This window comes from Ambystoma mexicanum, chromosome 1p (genome assembly GCF_040938575.1).
Source record: "Ambystoma mexicanum isolate Mex_15411 chromosome 1p, UKY_AmexF1_1, whole genome shotgun sequence".
NCBI classification, from domain to species: Eukaryota; Metazoa; Chordata; class Amphibia; order Caudata; family Ambystomatidae; genus Ambystoma; species Ambystoma mexicanum.
The window spans coordinates 915191310-915213090 of record NC_090921.1 but is presented as its reverse complement, the minus strand read 5'-3'; the positions used below and the strand labels follow the sequence as shown (position 1 = coordinate 915213090).

The window sequence follows — 21781 nt, the reverse complement described above, 5'->3', positions numbered from 1 at the left end:
CCCAATAACCCCAGTTCATTAACCCCATATTTTCTATCTGCAGACATCTTACTCTACACGTCAGGCATACAGTGCACAGAGGTCCAGCCCAAAGAGCCAACCGGGTGCTACACATCACCTTTGAAGATAAGGTAGTCGCCCAGTCAAGTCCGGCGCCTCTGCGAGAATCAGGTGAGCGTTACAGAACGCAAAGCCTACCGCAAAACTCTCGCCCAGGCGCTATGGAAACCTCGGATACTGACCCCCTAGCCCGGTTACTTGGGGAACTAAGGGCAGAAGTGCATGCAACTCGTCAGGAAACGAATGCTCTAAGAAGGGAACTAATTATTTCCAAGGAGAGAACAGACAATCTTGCTAGACAAGTGCTACAGTCACAAGCCGGACAGACCCCGTTACCCGCATCAGGGGCAAATCTTCCTTCAACATCCTCTATGAATCCAGTGCAGATCAACCTACCTGGGAATGTACCTCTGGCCCCGCCCGAGCGATTTTCTGGTGACCCAAAGAGGTTTGCAGTATTTATCAATCAGTGCCGGTTGCACTTCTTATGCCGGCCAGCAGCCTTTCCAACTGATCAAGCTAAAGTAGCTTTTGTACTTTCGTACCTTAGTGGCAATGCGGCAGACTGGTCGATCCCTCTAGTTCATCAAGATGATCCGGTTCTCCATGATTTTCAAGCCTTTCAGCTTAGTATGGAAAAACTGTTCGCAAGACATTCACAGGGGCAGGCCTTGGACAATGAGCTTCTTTCGTTGCGACAGGGTAATCAAGACCTTTTGGCTTATATTGCATCTTTCAATAGACTAATAGTGGAAACTCAATGGCCTGAGGACAAAAGGATTACGCTGTTTTATAGAGGTCTACGTGGAGAACTCAAAGACGTTTTAGCCCAAGTAGTGAATCCCCCACAAGACTGTTCGGATTACATAGACTTGGTCGTTCAAATAGATCACAGGCTGCAGAACAGGAAGGCCGATCGTTCCAAGTTTGATGCTCGAGTATTTTCCAAACCGCCAACTCCTTCCAAAGGAGTAGACTCCGGGGAACCCATGCAAATAGGGGGTCTGAAAGGTCCTCTAACACAACGGGAGCGGGATAGGAGGAAACAGTTGCAATTATGCCTATATTGCGGAAACTCAGGGCACTTTCTTCGAGACTGTCCGGTGAAACCTGCCAAGAAGGCAGTAGGAGCTGCAGTTACCAAAGTTACAAACTCTGAGCAGGGAAACGACCTCGCCCGACAAGAATAGAGGTCCTCTTGCCGAGCGTAAAAACCAGTTCCGTGACCTCGCATTTCGTGATACCTATGGTCCTCATTAGCCCTGATAATCCGGATCGATTACATGCAATTGAAGCTTACGTCGACAGCGGTGCCATCGGCAATTATGTGGATCATGAAATGGTTTTGAGGATGAATCTAACTCTCTGTCCCAAGGCTGTAAAGGACGTCATTACTACGGTGGATGGTACGGAGATAGCCTCCGGGCCAGTAACGCATACCACTCAAGAAGTGACGCTAGTAGGTCAAGATGGACACCATGAGAAGATCGTGTTCGATGTGATCAAGGCCCCTCAGTTTCAGATTATTCTAGGAATACCTTGGTTAGAGAAACACAATCCTCTGATCGATTGGCGAGCAAGAACGGTCCAGTTTCCAGAATGTGTCTCAACTTGTCACCCTCCACCTGGTGTTGCACTGGCCGCAATTTCTTCAGAGACTCCCCAGTTACCTCCCGAATACCTAGAATACCAAGATGTTTTCCGGAAGGATCAGGCTAACTCTCTACCTCCTCATAGGTCTTATGACTGCCAGATAGACCTGATACCTGGATCTACTCCTCCTTGTAGTAGAATTTATGCCCTCACCGAGCCTGAGAACCTTCACCTTCGACAATACCTGGATCAATACCTGGCAAATGGGTTTATTCGTCCTTCCAAGTCCCCTGCTTCTTCAGCTTTGTTCTTCGTTCCAAAAAAGGAAGGAGACCTTAGAACTTGTATCGATTATCGCTCCCTGAACCAGATCACCGTTAAGAATAGATATCCGTTACCTTTGATCCCTGAACTCCTGGACCAAGTCAGAAAAGCATGCATATATACAAAGCTGGATCTTAGAGGAGCTTACCACTTGGTACGAGTAAAAGAGGGCGATGAATGGAAGACGGCCTTCCGCACCAAGTATGGGCTATTTGAATATCAGGTCATGCCCTTCGGACTTTGCAATGCCCCGGCCGCCTTTCAATATTTTATGAACGATGTCCTCAGAGAGCTCATAGATGTATGTGTTGTTGTTTACATTGACGACATCCTCGTTTATTCTTCATCGGAATCTGAACATCGGAAACACGTGAAAATGGTCCTCGAAAGATTGCATCAACACAAACTTTTCGCTAAGTTGGAAAAATGTGTTTTCAACGTGACTGAAGTTGAATTCTTGGGATTCATATTATCACCTGGCGGAGTGCGTATGGATTCAAAGAAGGTCGATGCAGTTCTCAAATGGCCATCACCATCCTCCGTAAAAGGTGTGCAAAGCATGTTAGGCTTCGCTAACTTTTACCGCAGGTTTATCCCCGAGTTCTCTCGAATAGTCCAGCCCATCACTGCCTTGTTAAAGAAAAACAAACGTTTTGAATGGTCTACCGAGGCGGAACAAGCTTTCCAGGATTTGAAGACTAAATTTATCTCTGCACCAATCTTAAAACACCCTCGCCCCGAACTCCCCTACATCGTGGAAACTGATGCTTCAAGCCTTGCCATGGGGGCAGTTCTATCACAAAAGGACCCGGTAACCAATCAGTTGCATCCCGTGGCATTTTGGTCCCGCAAATTCTCGCCTCCTGAAGTCAATTACACGATTACTGACAAGGAACTTCTGGCTATCAAGTCTGCCTTTAAGGCTTGGCGGCATTATCTGCTGGGGGCCCGACACACCGTTACTGTGATTACGGATCACCGAAACCTGCAATATTTGAAAACCGCAAAAGCCCAATCCTCTAGACAACTCCGTTGGGCATTATTCTTTGCCGAGTTTGACTTCATAATTACCTATCGACCTGGTACAAAGAACGGTAAAGCCGATGCCCTTTCTCGGATGGGAGTGGAAGAACACTTGATCAACCCTAAACCTGTACCAATCATTCCCGAACAAAGAATTCTGGGTGTTATCGCCACAGAATCTATAGAGGAGGTTAAGGATAAAGCCAGGCAACTTGTAACTCCAGCAGATATACAGAATTGGCATCTGCAGGGAAAGGACTTTGCAGTAAAGGACAATTTATTGTATTTCCAAGAACGATTATACCTACCCAGCACAGATTTACAGAAAAAAGTAATCTCTTGTTATCACGACTCTTTAATGGAAGGTCATCCCGGTATAGCCAAGACCTCAGAAAAGATCAAGCGCTACTTCTGGTGGCCGTCTTGGAAAAAAGATATCAGAGACTTTATAATGTCCTGTGGAGTATGCGCCCAAAACAAGAGTCAAAAGGAAAGACCAGCAGGCCTCTTACGCCCTATTGACATCCCACCTCGCCCTTGGCATACGCTTTCTATGGACTTCATCACCGATCTACCTCCATGCTCCGGATACAATACGATTCTAGTAATCGTGGACTTATTCTCCAAGATGGCGCATTTCATTCCGCTCAAAGGCTTGCCAACAGCAGCAACTCTGGCCCGAGAATTTCTCGAAAACATCGTCCGACTGCACGGTTTTCCTTCGGTTCTAATTTCGGATCGAGGTAGTCAATTTATTTCTCATTTTTGGCGAAGTTGCTGTCGGTCGGCTCAAATTGATGTGAGACTATCGACCAGTCACCACCCTCAGACCGACGGACAAACCGAGAGGACCAATCAAACTCTGGAACAGTATTTACGCTGCATGCTGCAACAAACTGAAAAAACTTGTAAAGATATCCTTTGGATAGCCGAGTATGCCTACAATAACTCTGTCCATTCGGGAACTGGGAAAACCCCGTTTTTTCTTTTGTACGGCAGTCACCCTCGAACCTCGGAGTTGGATCCCCTCCAAGATCTTGAAACACCAGCAGTAGACTACCTGCATTCTACAATCACCCAAGCCTTTAAGGAAGCTGTTTCTCACCTTCAAAGGGCTAAAGAACAATACAAGAAAGGAGCAGATCAACATCGGAAGGAAGCCCCTCACTATCAAGTAGGGGATCAAGTCTGGTTATCCACCAAATATCTATCTCTAAAAGGGCCACGCACATTCAACCCAAGATACCTTGGTCCCTATTCCATCACTACCATAGTAAACCCAGTAGCGGTCAAGTTGGACTTGCCCCCGCACATGAAGATACATCCGGTCTTCCACGTCTCTCTATTAAAACCCGTGCAACCTCAAACCCGACTAACCAAATCTCCAAAACCTATCCTAGTGGATGGAGAACTCGAGTTTGAAGTCAAAAGCATTCTGGACTCCAAGATCTCCAAATCTAAACTATTCTACCTAATTGACTGGAAAGGCTACGGCCCCCAAGAGAGATCCTGGGAACCTGCTGAATATGTCCACGCTCCTCGCCTAATCAAAAGATTTCACCGAACATTTCCTGACAAGCCAAAACCCCCGGAGAAGCCCGGTTTGGGAGGGGCCTTGAGGGGGGGTACTGTCATGATCTCTGCTTCCAAAAGGTCAGGGTTTTCCCAACTCCCTTGGAAGCAGATCCATAACCCAGGTTCCGAGTGCCAACCAGTCCCAATTGGGACCTTTTGGACCCAGTCCTGGCGCCAGTGGCACCAGGCTCATAAATATGCCCAGTCCCAGCGCTGGAAGCGCCGGGCTCATAATGCTTGGGTGGACTTACCTGCAGCAGACCATGCTGCTTACTTGCCTGCCAGTTGAGCCTCTGATCCTCTTCTGTTTGGAACTACTTTTCCTGTTGGGTGGGGCTGGAGCCACTCCCTAGATTTAGAACACTGGAACTCTTCTGGAAGGCAGGAACTCTTTTCTTACCAGGAACTCTTTTCTTACTTAGGCGTGGCTGTGGAAGGAGACACCTAAGCACTACAGGAGGCTATTTAAACCACACCCGGTGGATGAATCTTGCTTTGCGTTGTTCTGCACCCTCTGCAGCAGGACGCTCATCGTGTCTTCTGCATCCAGTCCTGGGCCTAAGGAAAAAGTCTTACCATCCTGAATCCAGTCTTCAGCAACACCTATAAAGACAAGAAAGAACAGGTTAGCATTCCGGCATCTGAAAGGCAAAGGCTTACCTACTCTTCGTGCGCTCCGGAGGTCTTCATACTGCATTCCGGCATCTGAAAGACAAAAGCTTACCAACTCTTCGCACGCTCCGGAGGCCTTCGGCGCTGCATCCGCATCTGAAAGACAAAACAAGGTGCGTTTAAAGACATTGGGGAACTTTAATACTCACGTGCCATTACTCCTTTCCACATCTAATCCAGTGGGTATTCCGGCACCCTGCAGCCGCTCCGAACTCGTACCTGCAAAATAAAAAGACAGTTAGAGCGCATCGTGAAACAGGCAACAAGCGCTTACTCACGTGCTTCCAGGCGCTTCTATTCATCACACAGGCTCCATCTTCAACTCACTTCAGCCCGTCATCCGCCATCGCCGGAACCCTGCAAAACAAGAGACATCATTACTAAAGACTTTAAAAAGACATTTGAATGACTCGAAACTTACCGTTCGTGCAGTAAACGACGGACAGCAGTCCTCTGAAGTCAAGAGGCCTGTGCTACCTATCCAGTGAAGAAACTGGCTACAGCACCCTGCCCCGAGGCAGATGGAGAGCTTGGCATTCACTTACCTAAGGTGAGAGCATTAACCTTTGGGGGTCTACAGGAGAGGAGAAGAGGAAAGAGATAGGGACACCCCAATAACCCCAGTTCATTAACCCCATATTTTCTATCTGCAGACATCTTACTCTACACGTCAGGCATACAGTGCACAGAGGTCCAGCCCAAAGAGCCAACCGGGTGCTACACATCACCTTTGAAGATAAGGTAGTCGCCCAGTCAAGTCCGGCGCCTCTGCGAGAATCAGGTGAGCGTTACAGAACGCAAAGCCTACCGCAAAACTCTCGCCCAGGCGCTATGGAAACCTCGGATACTGACCCCCTAGCCCGGTTACTTGGGGAACTAAGGGCAGAAGTGCATGCAACTCGTCAGGAAACGAATGCTCTAAGAAGGGAACTAATTATTTCCAAGGAGAGAACAGACAATCTTGCTAGACAAGTGCTACAGTCACAAGCCGGACAGACCCCGTTACCCGCATCAGGGGCAAATCTTCCTTCAACATCCTCTATGAATCCAGTGCAGATCAACCTACCTGGGAATGTACCTCTGGCCCCGCCCGAGCGATTTTCTGGTGACCCAAAGAGGTTTGCAGTATTTATCAATCAGTGCCGGTTGCACTTCTTATGCCGGCCAGCAGCCTTTCCAACTGATCAAGCTAAAGTAGCTTTTGTACTTTCGTACCTTAGTGGCAATGCGGCAGACTGGTCGATCCCTCTAGTTCATCAAGATGATCCGGTTCTCCATGATTTTCAAGCCTTTCAGCTTAGTATGGAAAAACTGTTCGCAAGACATTCACAGGGGCAGGCCTTGGACAATGAGCTTCTTTCGTTGCGACAGGGTAATCAAGACCTTTTGGCTTATATTGCATCTTTCAATAGACTAATAGTGGAAACTCAATGGCCTGAGGACAAAAGGATTACGCTGTTTTATAGAGGTCTACGTGGAGAACTCAAAGACGTTTTAGCCCAAGTAGTGAATCCCCCACAAGACTGTTCGGATTACATAGACTTGGTCGTTCAAATAGATCACAGGCTGCAGAACAGGAAGGCCGATCGTTCCAAGTTTGATGCTCGAGTATTTTCCAAACCGCCAACTCCTTCCAAAGGAGTAGACTCCGGGGAACCCATGCAAATAGGGGGTCTGAAAGGTCCTCTAACACAACGGGAGCGGGATAGGAGGAAACAGTTGCAATTATGCCTATATTGCGGAAACTCAGGGCACTTTCTTCGAGACTGTCCGGTGAAACCTGCCAAGAAGGCAGTAGGAGCTGCAGTTACCAAAGTTACAAACTCTGAGCAGGGAAACGACCTCGCCCGACAAGAATAGAGGTCCTCTTGCCGAGCGTAAAAACCAGTTCCGTGACCTCGCATTTCGTGATACCTATGGTCCTCATTAGCCCTGATAATCCGGATCGATTACATGCAATTGAAGCTTACGTCGACAGCGGTGCCATCGGCAATTATGTGGATCATGAAATGGTTTTGAGGATGAATCTAACTCTCTGTCCCAAGGCTGTAAAGGACGTCATTACTACGGTGGATGGTACGGAGATAGCCTCCGGGCCAGTAACGCATACCACTCAAGAAGTGACGCTAGTAGGTCAAGATGGACACCATGAGAAGATCGTGTTCGATGTGATCAAGGCCCCTCAGTTTCAGATTATTCTAGGAATACCTTGGTTAGAGAAACACAATCCTCTGATCGATTGGCGAGCAAGAACGGTCCAGTTTCCAGAATGTGTCTCAACTTGTCACCCTCCACCTGGTGTTGCACTGGCCGCAATTTCTTCAGAGACTCCCCAGTTACCTCCCGAATACCTAGAATACCAAGATGTTTTCCGGAAGGATCAGGCTAACTCTCTACCTCCTCATAGGTCTTATGACTGCCAGATAGACCTGATACCTGGATCTACTCCTCCTTGTAGTAGAATTTATGCCCTCACCGAGCCTGAGAACCTTCACCTTCGACAATACCTGGATCAATACCTGGCAAATGGGTTTATTCGTCCTTCCAAGTCCCCTGCTTCTTCAGCTTTGTTCTTCGTTCCAAAAAAGGAAGGAGACCTTAGAACTTGTATCGATTATCGCTCCCTGAACCAGATCACCGTTAAGAATAGATATCCGTTACCTTTGATCCCTGAACTCCTGGACCAAGTCAGAAAAGCATGCATATATACAAAGCTGGATCTTAGAGGAGCTTACCACTTGGTACGAGTAAAAGAGGGCGATGAATGGAAGACGGCCTTCCGCACCAAGTATGGGCTATTTGAATATCAGGTCATGCCCTTCGGACTTTGCAATGCCCCGGCCGCCTTTCAATATTTTATGAACGATGTCCTCAGAGAGCTCATAGATGTATGTGTTGTTGTTTACATTGACGACATCCTCGTTTATTCTTCATCGGAATCTGAACATCGGAAACACGTGAAAATGGTCCTCGAAAGATTGCATCAACACAAACTTTTCGCTAAGTTGGAAAAATGTGTTTTCAACGTGACTGAAGTTGAATTCTTGGGATTCATATTATCACCTGGCGGAGTGCGTATGGATTCAAAGAAGGTCGATGCAGTTCTCAAATGGCCATCACCATCCTCCGTAAAAGGTGTGCAAAGCATGTTAGGCTTCGCTAACTTTTACCGCAGGTTTATCCCCGAGTTCTCTCGAATAGTCCAGCCCATCACTGCCTTGTTAAAGAAAAACAAACGTTTTGAATGGTCTACCGAGGCGGAACAAGCTTTCCAGGATTTGAAGACTAAATTTATCTCTGCACCAATCTTAAAACACCCTCGCCCCGAACTCCCCTACATCGTGGAAACTGATGCTTCAAGCCTTGCCATGGGGGCAGTTCTATCACAAAAGGACCCGGTAACCAATCAGTTGCATCCCGTGGCATTTTGGTCCCGCAAATTCTCGCCTCCTGAAGTCAATTACACGATTACTGACAAGGAACTTCTGGCTATCAAGTCTGCCTTTAAGGCTTGGCGGCATTATCTGCTGGGGGCCCGACACACCGTTACTGTGATTACGGATCACCGAAACCTGCAATATTTGAAAACCGCAAAAGCCCAATCCTCTAGACAACTCCGTTGGGCATTATTCTTTGCCGAGTTTGACTTCATAATTACCTATCGACCTGGTACAAAGAACGGTAAAGCCGATGCCCTTTCTCGGATGGGAGTGGAAGAACACTTGATCAACCCTAAACCTGTACCAATCATTCCCGAACAAAGAATTCTGGGTGTTATCGCCACAGAATCTATAGAGGAGGTTAAGGATAAAGCCAGGCAACTTGTAACTCCAGCAGATATACAGAATTGGCATCTGCAGGGAAAGGACTTTGCAGTAAAGGACAATTTATTGTATTTCCAAGAACGATTATACCTACCCAGCACAGATTTACAGAAAAAAGTAATCTCTTGTTATCACGACTCTTTAATGGAAGGTCATCCCGGTATAGCCAAGACCTCAGAAAAGATCAAGCGCTACTTCTGGTGGCCGTCTTGGAAAAAAGATATCAGAGACTTTATAATGTCCTGTGGAGTATGCGCCCAAAACAAGAGTCAAAAGGAAAGACCAGCAGGCCTCTTACGCCCTATTGACATCCCACCTCGCCCTTGGCATACGCTTTCTATGGACTTCATCACCGATCTACCTCCATGCTCCGGATACAATACGATTCTAGTAATCGTGGACTTATTCTCCAAGATGGCGCATTTCATTCCGCTCAAAGGCTTGCCAACAGCAGCAACTCTGGCCCGAGAATTTCTCGAAAACATCGTCCGACTGCACGGTTTTCCTTCGGTTCTAATTTCGGATCGAGGTAGTCAATTTATTTCTCATTTTTGGCGAAGTTGCTGTCGGTCGGCTCAAATTGATGTGAGACTATCGACCAGTCACCACCCTCAGACCGACGGACAAACCGAGAGGACCAATCAAACTCTGGAACAGTATTTACGCTGCATGCTGCAACAAACTGAAAAAACTTGTAAAGATATCCTTTGGATAGCCGAGTATGCCTACAATAACTCTGTCCATTCGGGAACTGGGAAAACCCCGTTTTTTCTTTTGTACGGCAGTCACCCTCGAACCTCGGAGTTGGATCCCCTCCAAGATCTTGAAACACCAGCAGTAGACTACCTGCATTCTACAATCACCCAAGCCTTTAAGGAAGCTGTTTCTCACCTTCAAAGGGCTAAAGAACAATACAAGAAAGGAGCAGATCAACATCGGAAGGAAGCCCCTCACTATCAAGTAGGGGATCAAGTCTGGTTATCCACCAAATATCTATCTCTAAAAGGGCCACGCACATTCAACCCAAGATACCTTGGTCCCTATTCCATCACTACCATAGTAAACCCAGTAGCGGTCAAGTTGGACTTGCCCCCGCACATGAAGATACATCCGGTCTTCCACGTCTCTCTATTAAAACCCGTGCAACCTCAAACCCGACTAACCAAATCTCCAAAACCTATCCTAGTGGATGGAGAACTCGAGTTTGAAGTCAAAAGCATTCTGGACTCCAAGATCTCCAAATCTAAACTATTCTACCTAATTGACTGGAAAGGCTACGGCCCCCAAGAGAGATCCTGGGAACCTGCTGAATATGTCCACGCTCCTCGCCTAATCAAAAGATTTCACCGAACATTTCCTGACAAGCCAAAACCCCCGGAGAAGCCCGGTTTGGGAGGGGCCTTGAGGGGGGGTACTGTCATGATCTCTGCTTCCAAAAGGTCAGGGTTTTCCCAACTCCCTTGGAAGCAGATCCATAACCCAGGTTCCGAGTGCCAACCAGTCCCAATTGGGACCTTTTGGACCCAGTCCTGGCGCCAGTGGCACCAGGCTCATAAATATGCCCAGTCCCAGCGCTGGAAGCGCCGGGCTCATAATGCTTGGGTGGACTTACCTGCAGCAGACCATGCTGCTTACTTGCCTGCCAGTTGAGCCTCTGATCCTCTTCTGTTTGGAACTACTTTTCCTGTTGGGTGGGGCTGGAGCCACTCCCTAGATTTAGAACACTGGAACTCTTCTGGAAGGCAGGAACTCTTTTCTTACCAGGAACTCTTTTCTTACTTAGGCGTGGCTGTGGAAGGAGACACCTAAGCACTACAGGAGGCTATTTAAACCACACCCGGTGGATGAATCTTGCTTTGCGTTGTTCTGCACCCTCTGCAGCAGGACGCTCATCGTGTCTTCTGCATCCAGTCCTGGGCCTAAGGAAAAAGGCTTACCATCCTGAATCCAGTCTTCAGCAACACCTATAAAGACAAGAAAGAACAGGTTAGCATTCCGGCATCTGAAAGGCAAAGGCTTACCTACTCTTCGTGCGCTCCGGAGGTCTTCATACTGCATTCCGGCATCTGAAAGACAAAAGCTTACCAACTCTTCGCACGCTCCGGAGGCCTTCGGCGCTGCATCCGCATCTGAAAGACAAAACAAGGTGCGTTTAAAGACATTGGGGAACTTTAATACTCACGTGCCATTACTCCTTTCCACATCTAATCCAGTGGGTATTCCGGCACCCTGCAGCCGCTCCGAACTCGTACCTGCAAAATAAAAAGACAGTTAGAGCGCATCGTGAAACAGGCAACAAGCGCTTACTCACGTGCTTCCAGGCGCTTCTATTCATCACACGGGCTCCATCTTCAACTCACTTCAGCCCGTCATCCGCCATCGCCGGAACCCTGCAAAACAAGAGACATCATTACTAAAGACTTTAAAAAGACATTTGAATGACTCGAAACTTACCGTTCGTGCAGTAAACGACGGACAGCAGTCCTCTGAAGTCAAGAGGCCTGTGCTACCTATCCAGTGAAGAAACTGGCTACAGCACCCTGCCCCGAGGCAGATGGAGAGCTTGGCATTCACTTACCTAAGGTGAGAGCATTAACCTTTGGGGGTCTACAGGAGAGGAGAAGAGGAAAGAGATAGGGACACCCCAATAACCCCAGTTCATTAACCCCATATTTTCTATCTGCAGACATCTTACTCTACACGTCAGGCATACAGTGCACAGAGGTCCAGCCCAAAGAGCCAACCGGGTGCTACAGATCACCTTTGAAGATAAGGTAGTCGCCCAGTCAAGACCGGCGCCTCTGCGAGAATCAGGTGAGCGTTACACCTGAGCCCTAAACCCGTTGTTAAGAAATGAGTTATCCACCTTGACCATGAGCTTTCTTTAAAGAGCCACATTTCCTCAGTAGGCAAAGCTGCTTCATGTGACTAAGACAAATCAAATATATCCTTCAGTTCATTTCCTTCTCTCACCAGGTAATGGTCATGACAGTCTTCATCTCCCGTTTGGACTCACGAAAGATGCTACCACTCGACTCCAGAGAGTGCAGAATTCAGCAGCTAGATTAATAATGAAACTTCGGAAACATGACCATATCAGTCCAGTTCTGCGATCCCTGTACTGGCATCTAAATTTGCTCTCTACACACCCACATGTTCCCTAAGTTCTGCACTGGACAGGAAACTTGTTAACCCAAAACATCGGAAAGAAAGGCATGGCCCTTTCTTAGTGTAGGCATCTAGAACTTGGAACGCACTACCAGCTCCACTTGGCAATATAACCAGTTTCTCCTCTTTCAGGAAACATCCTAAAACGTACTTTTGTGTGCGAGTCATCAGCTGGCCTCGTATTGGACAAACTCATGGCACCTTCGGGTAATTCGGTGCATTTCATATAACATAACAAAGATGGGGGCTTTGCTCTTAACGAGTTGTAGGTAATGTCGGTATTTCATACAGTTTTTTAACAGGTCTTGCAGTCTCCAGTTCTTGAGGGTAGGAGCTTGAAATATTCTCAACTTCAGGTACACACTGAGGGCGTGCATTTATAGCAGGAGCTGTAGTCATGCCAAAGGACGGACTGGAAGAGGTGATAGTTGAACACTTCGGTGCTACAATGTCTAAGTTCACTTTTCTGTTTCCCGATGACTGCATGAGCACAGTCTGTGTGGTGCGGTTTACACAGGTCTGGCTTAGGGGTCTGGATTTTAGTTTACAAGTTGTGGCAGTATCAGGTACCTCCTAATTCCCCCTTCAGCTATTGGATGTCATTTTATTGTGCTAGCATACGCAAAAGTAACTCCTTAAATGATCTGCCAGATATGAGTGATGGAGCCTCATCTACAGAACTTTCCACACACTTCTCTTTTTTTTCACAGCCTGGGAAGAGAGGAAGGTAATAGATATACGTAGTCCCAGGATCTAAGGCACTGATCCTTTTTCATTTGCTTGGGCGGTTCTGCTAGCTTAGAAAACATTGTTTGTAATGTCCACCTTTAAGCGGAGCCCACATTGTTCCTACCATTTTCCAAGATAAGCACAATTCTCTGCTCGCTTTTTTTCAAAAAATGAGGACACACAATCTCTTGTGATGCCTTTAACAACCTTTTGAACACAGCTATTGCACACCTATTGTTAGCGTTGTCAACATACTTTGTCCAACGTTCACCAACCTTCACTCTACAGTAGTACTTGCACTACCCCCAAATTTCCATCAGCTGGTCCGTCACCTGTCCCCTCTTATGCATCACCTTGGGCAGTCAGTGGTAGGAGTTCATGCAGTACAGATGCCTCATTGCAGGGTGTCTATCAGGGCATTTCTTTGTACTTTTTTTGTATCACAGGAGACCTAAGTCTCAGGGGGATCTGGGTTGATATTTGGGGCAGGCTAGCAATTTCAGATGCATCCATGTCCACCAAGGGCTTCTTCACAAATTCGTCTGAGATCTGTCTGCATTGCTGTCTTCGTCTCAACGTTGGAGGAATGGCAGTGTTCTTCAGCTCTCAGACACAATGGTTGCTCCAGCTCCTGCCTTCCCACTAGTGTAATGATCACACGTTTCTGATAAAAATGTTCAAGCTGCACACAGTGGTCAGATACTTAAATGCAACTTTTCTGCAATTGTTCGTGTCACTGCAGCGGTAAAGGAATATGTACTTTCCAGTACTAGCTGCATGTATGCAGTGATGAGTGAAAAGATGGTCCAAACAAAAGGCAGCGGGTCAGCATATTGTGGAAAAGCATCGTGGCCTGTTATTCTTGACATTTTTATGGCATGTAGGAGTCACAAGAGGAAATATTATTTTACCACTTTCGTAGTATGTGATTGAAGAAACTATACTCAAAGAGCGCTGAAAAGGTCTGAGGTCCTATAAGGAAGGCAGGAGTTTAAATGTGAATCATGAAGTTCAGTCAAGTGTCCCTGAATGCGCCCATCTTATAGTCATTCTCCAAGGACAGCTATGCCTCCATGGCATAGATGTATTGTATCTTACTCGGGATCTGCATGGCAATCAATAACACATTATCTTTGCATTCAGTGTACCACCAAAAGAGATTAAAGCAGCCTGCTGACACACCATATTCCACCTTTTCCTATTTCCACTACTAAATTAAAGCAGGCTTATAATTCTTTTCTTCAATCGTGTATCGTCGTGGTGACAGGCCAGAGACATAATGTTTTCCATGGGACAGATTGGAGATTAGCTGTTTCTCAGTAGAACAAGAGAGCACATTGTCCAGGTTCCCTTATGAATCTCAGCATTTTCACATCTTTACAAATATGCTTTTGTATCTGACTATCTCTCTCTCTCTCTCTCTCTCTATATATATATATATATATATATATATATATATATATATGTATATATATATATATATATATATATATATATATATATATATATGTTATCCAAAAACATCTATAATGCTAGAGTTATTAGTTTTCGCTCACTGCACTCAGCCAACTTAAAAGTAGTAAAGTATTAACAGAATTCATTGTTTGGGATGTAGATTTATTACACTTGGGACAAATATGTTTTACTATTATTTATTAAGGTTAATATAAGTTCTTAGGTTACATAAATGGTTATCAGTACTAGAAAAGGCATCTAGCCATAATGAAGACATATTTAATAAAATAATGTCAAGTATGGGATAACTTAAAGTGTGATTCTACAGATAATCCTTGCATCTCATGGTGATGACATCTTTTGAAATAAAAACTCTAAAAACCTACTCTTACAAGTCTCTGTGCCTCTAGACACATCCTATACTAAAAATCAAAGTTCAACGGTGATGGCCAATCAAATGTTTAAGGCCATTGTGTATACATCCTTTAGCTTCCAGTTACAACAAAATAGTTCTTCAGGTTTGCCCAACAAAGTGTTCATTAACTATAATTTGTAGTCCATTCATATTCTAGAAATCAAAAATCAGAGGCCTTCCGGGGTAGTCCACTCTTGGGGCTACTCACAGTTTGGCTTTCTGCATGGTCTCTGTTCCACCCAGGTCCTCAGGATTTCTCCATGGCCTTCTGTTTGTCTTGGCTCATCACTATGCTCAGCTCTCTCCACAACCTCTGATACTCTTAGACTTCTCATAGGGCTTTCCATGATCTTTATCCATCTCATATGTCTCTTAGGTCTCTTCATGGCATTTAGTTTTCCCAGCACAATACTCACCACAATAATTTGTATTCCTTCCACCCACTTCAGTGTCCTTTTCAGTTAATCAATATTCTCAACTTCTTGGAAAGGGATCTGCTTCCTGGGTATTTCAAGAAACATAGTGTCCTTAGTCTTCCTGCTGATCCGGTTTGGTGGGTAGGAGTAGCCACTAGGTCCTCTCTTTAAAGTATCACCATCTCTAGAGCTAGGATCTCTCGTATATCCTTGCCAGAGCAACTGATATATAGCTGATAGTAAGTCAGCTTCCTCTTACCTTATAGCGACCATCCTTTCAATCCAGGTAGGAGATGAAAGCATATATGTTTCTTCCCAGTCTTTGACCTATTATGAGGTTTTTAAGCCCTTTTATAGCACTGGGCCAGTGGTTGATTCTCTAAGCCAGCCCTCGATCGGCCACTCAATTGTGTGGGATATACTACATTTCTTAGTTAGTGTTTCCTCTTGTGGTGGTTCTTTTGAAATATTACAGCATTGTTATTCTGTCCATTTGGCATTGCTCTGGTCCTAATTGGGCTATGGGCTGTTTAATGCCCAGTTCCATGCCTGGATTAGCCAATGTGTGTGAGCTCAGTGTTCAGCATTCTGAAAGTAAGCAGAGTTTGGTGTTCTACCCGACTGCAAGCAACCTGCTCCAGATTCTGAAGTTACAGCCTTTCACAATCATTCTCAGGAATTCCCTTCAGAACTTAGCATTGCATTAACTAAAACAGTTCACCACTCTTTCAGTGTTCTGCTGAATCAAAGGGCTGTGGCTAGATTTGTCTTTACTACAACACTTCTTTGTATTCAGAGCTCCTAATATTTCTCCAGTCCTATACTTTAGAAAGCATTGGCAGTTTCCATTTCCTATATTATTGTAATTTGACAATTCTGGGTGCGTGATAGGACCAGCAGTCCTGAACCACCTTTTCCAGCAAAGACATATCCCTATGCATTGTGGACATAATGCATCTCTGAGGGAAGGCAAGCAGAGAGAATCCTGCTCTATCCACCATCTGGGAGGCACATCTAGTAACGGCCAGACCAACCCAGTCCATTGTGGCCCAACCCACTCACATAAAAAGATGAGAGTTTCTAGAATTCATTACAATTTGCACAAGCTAATGGTACCGGATTCACTCACCCTCATTCGACTACAATGTATCTTTAAGACATCACCCTTGAACTTGGTCCAGCAAATGTTTGAGGCTTCGTCTAATAATCTATGAATCTATTTCTTTTTCCTTTTTCTCTATGAAACGGAGTGCGGTATTTCAGAGTCTCTTGTCCCTTGCGTCTTGCCATGGTGTATATTTGCACTTTACTAGTCCCTCTACCATAAAATGCATAACAGGAGTACAAGGTAATCATATATAATATTGTACCTATCTATCATGTTCTAGGATGGATTATGCTGGAGATATTATTTGAAATGGGTTTAGCAAATATATCTGATGATTTAATATCTAGTACATTCATTTTGTTGAAATGTTTACAAGATATGTTGAAGAATAATCACAATCTACTTGTTTGATAGCTTCATTCAGATGTGGATTCGGGAGATGGAAAAATCAAATACATCCTCTCAGGTGAAGGTGCCGGTACCATTTTCGTAATAGATGACAAATCAGGGAACATCCATGCTACCAAGACATTGGATCGAGAAGAGCGGGCCCAGTACACCCTTATGGCTCAAGCAGTGGAGCGGGAGACAAACATACCCCTAGAACCACCCTCAGAGTTCATTGTTAAAGTGCAAGACATCAATGACAACCCGCCAGAGTTCTTGCATGAGATCAACCACGCCAATGTGCCAGAGATGTCCAACGTGGGTATGTATATTTTGGGCATGCATAATTATTGTTTTTGTTAATATTGTTTTAAACATTTTATACCACCATCCTTTATTTTATATATGTTGTAAACACCTGAGCACAAATATGCTGTGTTATGTGTGAGAAGCAGTGCAGAAGAAGTGTTTGCAGCAAATGTTGTATTAAGCGATTGAAGTTAAGGTGATGATTGGACAGCATGTATACATTGGCAAAGATGAATCAATCTGGCCTTACATGTGTTTATGGCCCCCTGCTTGTTGATCAGGATCTCCTTAAAGACCAGGGTCCTTTTATGCCAGTTGCACTTCTAATAGCATGGGCTAGCTGCCCTGCCTGGACTGGCGCTGGTGGTGCTCCAGCCGAGCAGTTTGGAATGGGTGTCAGGAAGGGTCCTTGATGCTATCTTTGCCTCGTCCAAACACCCCCATTTTGGATTCTGCATTGTGACAGCCATTGTTCTCCCGACACTATTATCAATATATCAGTGGCGGCTGGTGAATTTTTCAACTGGAAGAGCATAAATATGTGCCCCAGATATGGCTGAGCGACCGAGCATTGAGCGGGAGCTCACTGCACTCAATTGGGGTTCGTGGGGGTTCTCCCCCAAGGAATTTAGATAAATAATCGGGTAAAATTGTGAATTTTATAGCACCATTTTTAGAAGAATTTGGTAAAAAGCCAAACAGTTTGGAATTGGGTTTTGTAGGGCAACTGATTACAAAAATTCTATAGATGCAAGTCACCAACAGTGCACAGGAGCATTTCTCCAACACATTTTCATGATGCCTTTTCCCACAATCTGTGCCAGTGTAACATATTTTCACACTGCCAGTGCCCATACATTTTCATGCTGACAGCAACATTATACCCATATAAGAACATACTCATGTTTCCATTTTGCATAATGCCAGCAGTGATAGTATAAGAAAACATGTCCATGTTTGTTCTGCCAATAAATGGCAGTATCCCCACATAAGAACATAGTCCAGTTCGCTCGACCATTAAAAATGCATGCCAAAGTATGAAAACTTGTCCGAACTGACTGTAGTAAAATGCCAGTCGAGCTACATAATAACACATATCATGCTTGCTAAATCAAAGATGCCCAATGCAAAATGTCATATCACAATAAGAAATGGCTAGACTAAGTGCATAAAGTGACGGTCTTGCTTCATAATAACACTTATCATGCTTGTTTTACCAACAATGCCCAATTCAAAATGCCACAACACAGTACGAAATGACTAAACTGGCTGCATTGAAATGCCAGTCTAGCTACATAATAGCACTTATCCTTGTTTTACCAAAAGTGCCAAATACAAAATGTCATGCCACAGTAAAATTAATACCACTGATCCTGCTTACTTTATCAAAGATCCCCAATACAAAATGTCATACCACAATAAGAAAAGGCTAGACAGACTGCATTAAAATTGAAGTCTAGCTACATGATAACACTTATCATGCTTGTTTTTATCAACCATGCACAGTAAAAAATGCCATGTCTGCTCCATGGTGTGCCAGCGCCTTGCAGTTAGACATAATCACAATAATGATGAATGTGATTATGTGTGATTGTGAGGCGCTTGGGGGGTACTGGGGTAAGGCACGTTTTATTTTTTACTTGCCATCTATCATAGATGGCCAGTAAAAACATGGCACACCTGTCCCCTAGGTCCCAAGCTCCTCATACATACACACAATCAATGTGGTTGTGTGTGTAAGCTAGGCACTGGGGGCAAGGAGCAGGGGTTTATTTTACAGGGGGCAGGGGTATTTTTTACAGGACATATATCATAGATGCTCTGTAATAAAAAATAAAAAAACATGCCTGTCCCCTGGGTCTCACATCACCAAACACACACACACACACAATCAAAGTGATTATGTGTTTATGCAAGGCTCTGGGAGTCCAGGGGGGCAGGCATGGTATTTTTATTAACTATACATCTATCACAGATGTCCAGTAAAAAATATCTTGCCTGTCCCCTGGGCCTCACAGGGCCAAACTCACACAACCAAAGTGATTATGTTTGTATGTAAGGCACTGGAGGTTCAAGGGGATATGTGTGGTAGTATTTACTAGACATCTATCATAGATGCCCAGTAAAACAATACCATGCCTGTCCCCTGGTCCTCACAGCACCAAACACACACACAATCACATTGAGTATTTGTTTATGCAAGGCACTAGGGGTTCAGGGGGCAGGAATGGTATTTTTCTGGGCATATGTAATAGATGTCCAGTAAAATAATACCATCCCTGCCCCCTGGGCACCACAGCACCTCAGACAGAGAGGTGATTTTGGCCGGTGGGAAGGGGGTTTGTGCAACAAAGGCATTTTTAAAATGTCTCTGTTGTACAAACCTCCTATCCCCACTCGCCAAAATCATCCCAGACCAGCACAAACAAACATACACACACACACACACCACACACACACTTACACAACATGCACACAGCAAGCACTTGCTGTCTCCTTCACAGTCATGAGCATCCATCATGCATTCACTCATAACACAAGGATACATGCATCCATACACGTATTTAAATAATAAATAAGCATACTAACACACACATGTACACAGAATACATACAGGACACACTCTTTCACCATACACACATCCATATACACACTTAAATAGTAAATAAATGAGCATACAAACACACATTACACAACACATACGCAGTGAACACTGTTTCATTCACACGAGCATCCATCATGCACTCACTCATAACACAAGCATACATGCATCCATGCACATATTTAAATACTAATTAAACGAACATGCAAAGACACACATTTACACAACATACACACAGAAAGCAATTACACCAGCAACCATCACCATACATTCACCTAACACAAGCATGCACACATCCATACACATAATTTAAAGATAAACAAATGTACCTTCTGCCGTGGGTCTGGAGGTTCCAGTGGTCCATCCCCCTGCATGCATGAACAGGAATCGATCGCCCCCTTGCACATACAAACGTGCAGACTTGCATGGCTTATTGAGCTTGCACTCCCTCAGCTAAAAACAGCTGAGGGAGTGCTCGTATTTTACTGATCTGGCTCCTCCATAATGAGTGAGAGGGGGCCAAGACCCGGAGGGTCGACGCATACTCGCCCATTATGGACGAGTCGCCCCTGGTTTATATGCTCTTCAAGTATCGTGCACAGATAAACAATTGCATGGCAATGGTGGGCTGAGAGGGATCCATATTGCTCTATTTGTGGCTACCAAGGCATGCTTTGTTAATTAAAGCAAAGAGTTCATGTGCAATATGTTGCATATATGGAGGAAGGCATATATTGCAAGCTTAGATGCGATTGTACAAATAACTGCTTCTCAGCAGCTCCTTAGCCATCAACCTTTGTGAGCACCTGACAATGTAGGCAAAAGTTGTGGATGTTGACCCTGAAAGTGGGCTGCCAGTGCCAGAGGACAACCAAAAGGTTATTTTCCTTTTAACTAACGTTCTAAATAAATAGTTTTCCAGGACTAAGTATATACGAGTAGTACGAGTCCAGTTGGCTAATGGAATGCAGAATGCCACATTAATAGATGGGCCGTTCCATATCAGTGCTTCTATAAGGAAGATAGCGACGTTGTATTGTATCAATCATGCATATATGTGTAACCATTTCGAACTACTTGCAGTCTAAAGTAGTGCTTGTTCAAAATGGCATTTTAATTTCAATATATTATTGCATGTGAGCGATACGTGGGTACTTTGTAGAGCCGTACAAAGACTTACCCATATAGCGTCATAATAATGGAATAATAAACATATAGAAAGAGTTCAGAGTGCATGGACAAGTGCTTCAAATGTAAGCAAGGTGAAGGACAAATACAGCACATTCACACACACCCTAAAAATAACGCCTTGTGTTTGTAGGATCCCAAGCAAACGGAACAATAGATTCCATGCAAATGAGAACAACATATCGCTCATATACATGCTTCAGATTATGAACGTGCGGACACAAACAGCTATGTGACACACATGCACGATACTCCCTGCCCCCCCAGCCACCATTGGCGGTGCAAATACAAGGGTGGACTGGCTTATAGGGAGCTCTGGAGATTTCCCGTTAGGCCTCTGCACTTTGGGCCTCTTGTGTGTGGTGTTTCCAAACTTTCCCATAGAAAAAGGGTTGTGCTTGCTGAACATGTGTAACATGGGGCCACTCTGAAAATCATTTCTAGGGCCTCTTTTGGTTCCCAGTCCACCGCTGTGCGAATAGTCCTAGTGGTGAAAGTCCCAGGGCTATGCCTGGTGCAGCCTGTCTGGACTGCTCCTGTGGTAGCCTTGCCCATTGATGTTCATAGCCAGGCCGTCCAGGTGTTGCTGAAATACATTGAAGAAGGACGGATACACATTTCTAGCAGAAGCTTGCAATTGCATCTCAAAGAAAGCTGCTAACCTCCAGCGATATCAATATCGTGGCTCCCTGAGCATCTCAATTCCACAGCCGGAGCCTCCGGGCACGATACTCGCGGTCCCTAGATGCACCGCGTTATACATGAGGCAGAGCAGGTGACATTTAACTGGCGTGATGGAATCCCATTTTGCGGCAGCTGTTTGCTGCAGGCCAAGCCACCAAATGTTGTCCTGCCGTCAGAGGAGCCACAGCACATTCTGTAATACCTGTTATGTGCTGCAACACGTGAACTTGTTTTACCCTATTGCTAAAG

The 21781-nt window shown here is 45.1% G+C and overlaps 1 protein-coding gene across 4 annotated transcripts in view; it reads left to right on the top strand.

Annotated features, from left to right (window-relative positions):
* CDH11 (cadherin 11) overlaps window positions 1-21781 on the top strand; it is a 327320-nt gene that overhangs the window by 215199 nt on the left and 90340 nt on the right. For all 4 annotated transcript variants that reach the window (XM_069653011.1, XM_069653002.1, XM_069652995.1 and 1 more), the window contains one exon: window positions 16777-17071. In XM_069653011.1, the coding sequence (XP_069509112.1) occupies window positions 16777-17071 (295 nt within the window). The remainder of the gene's footprint in view (window positions 1-16776; window positions 17072-21781) is intronic.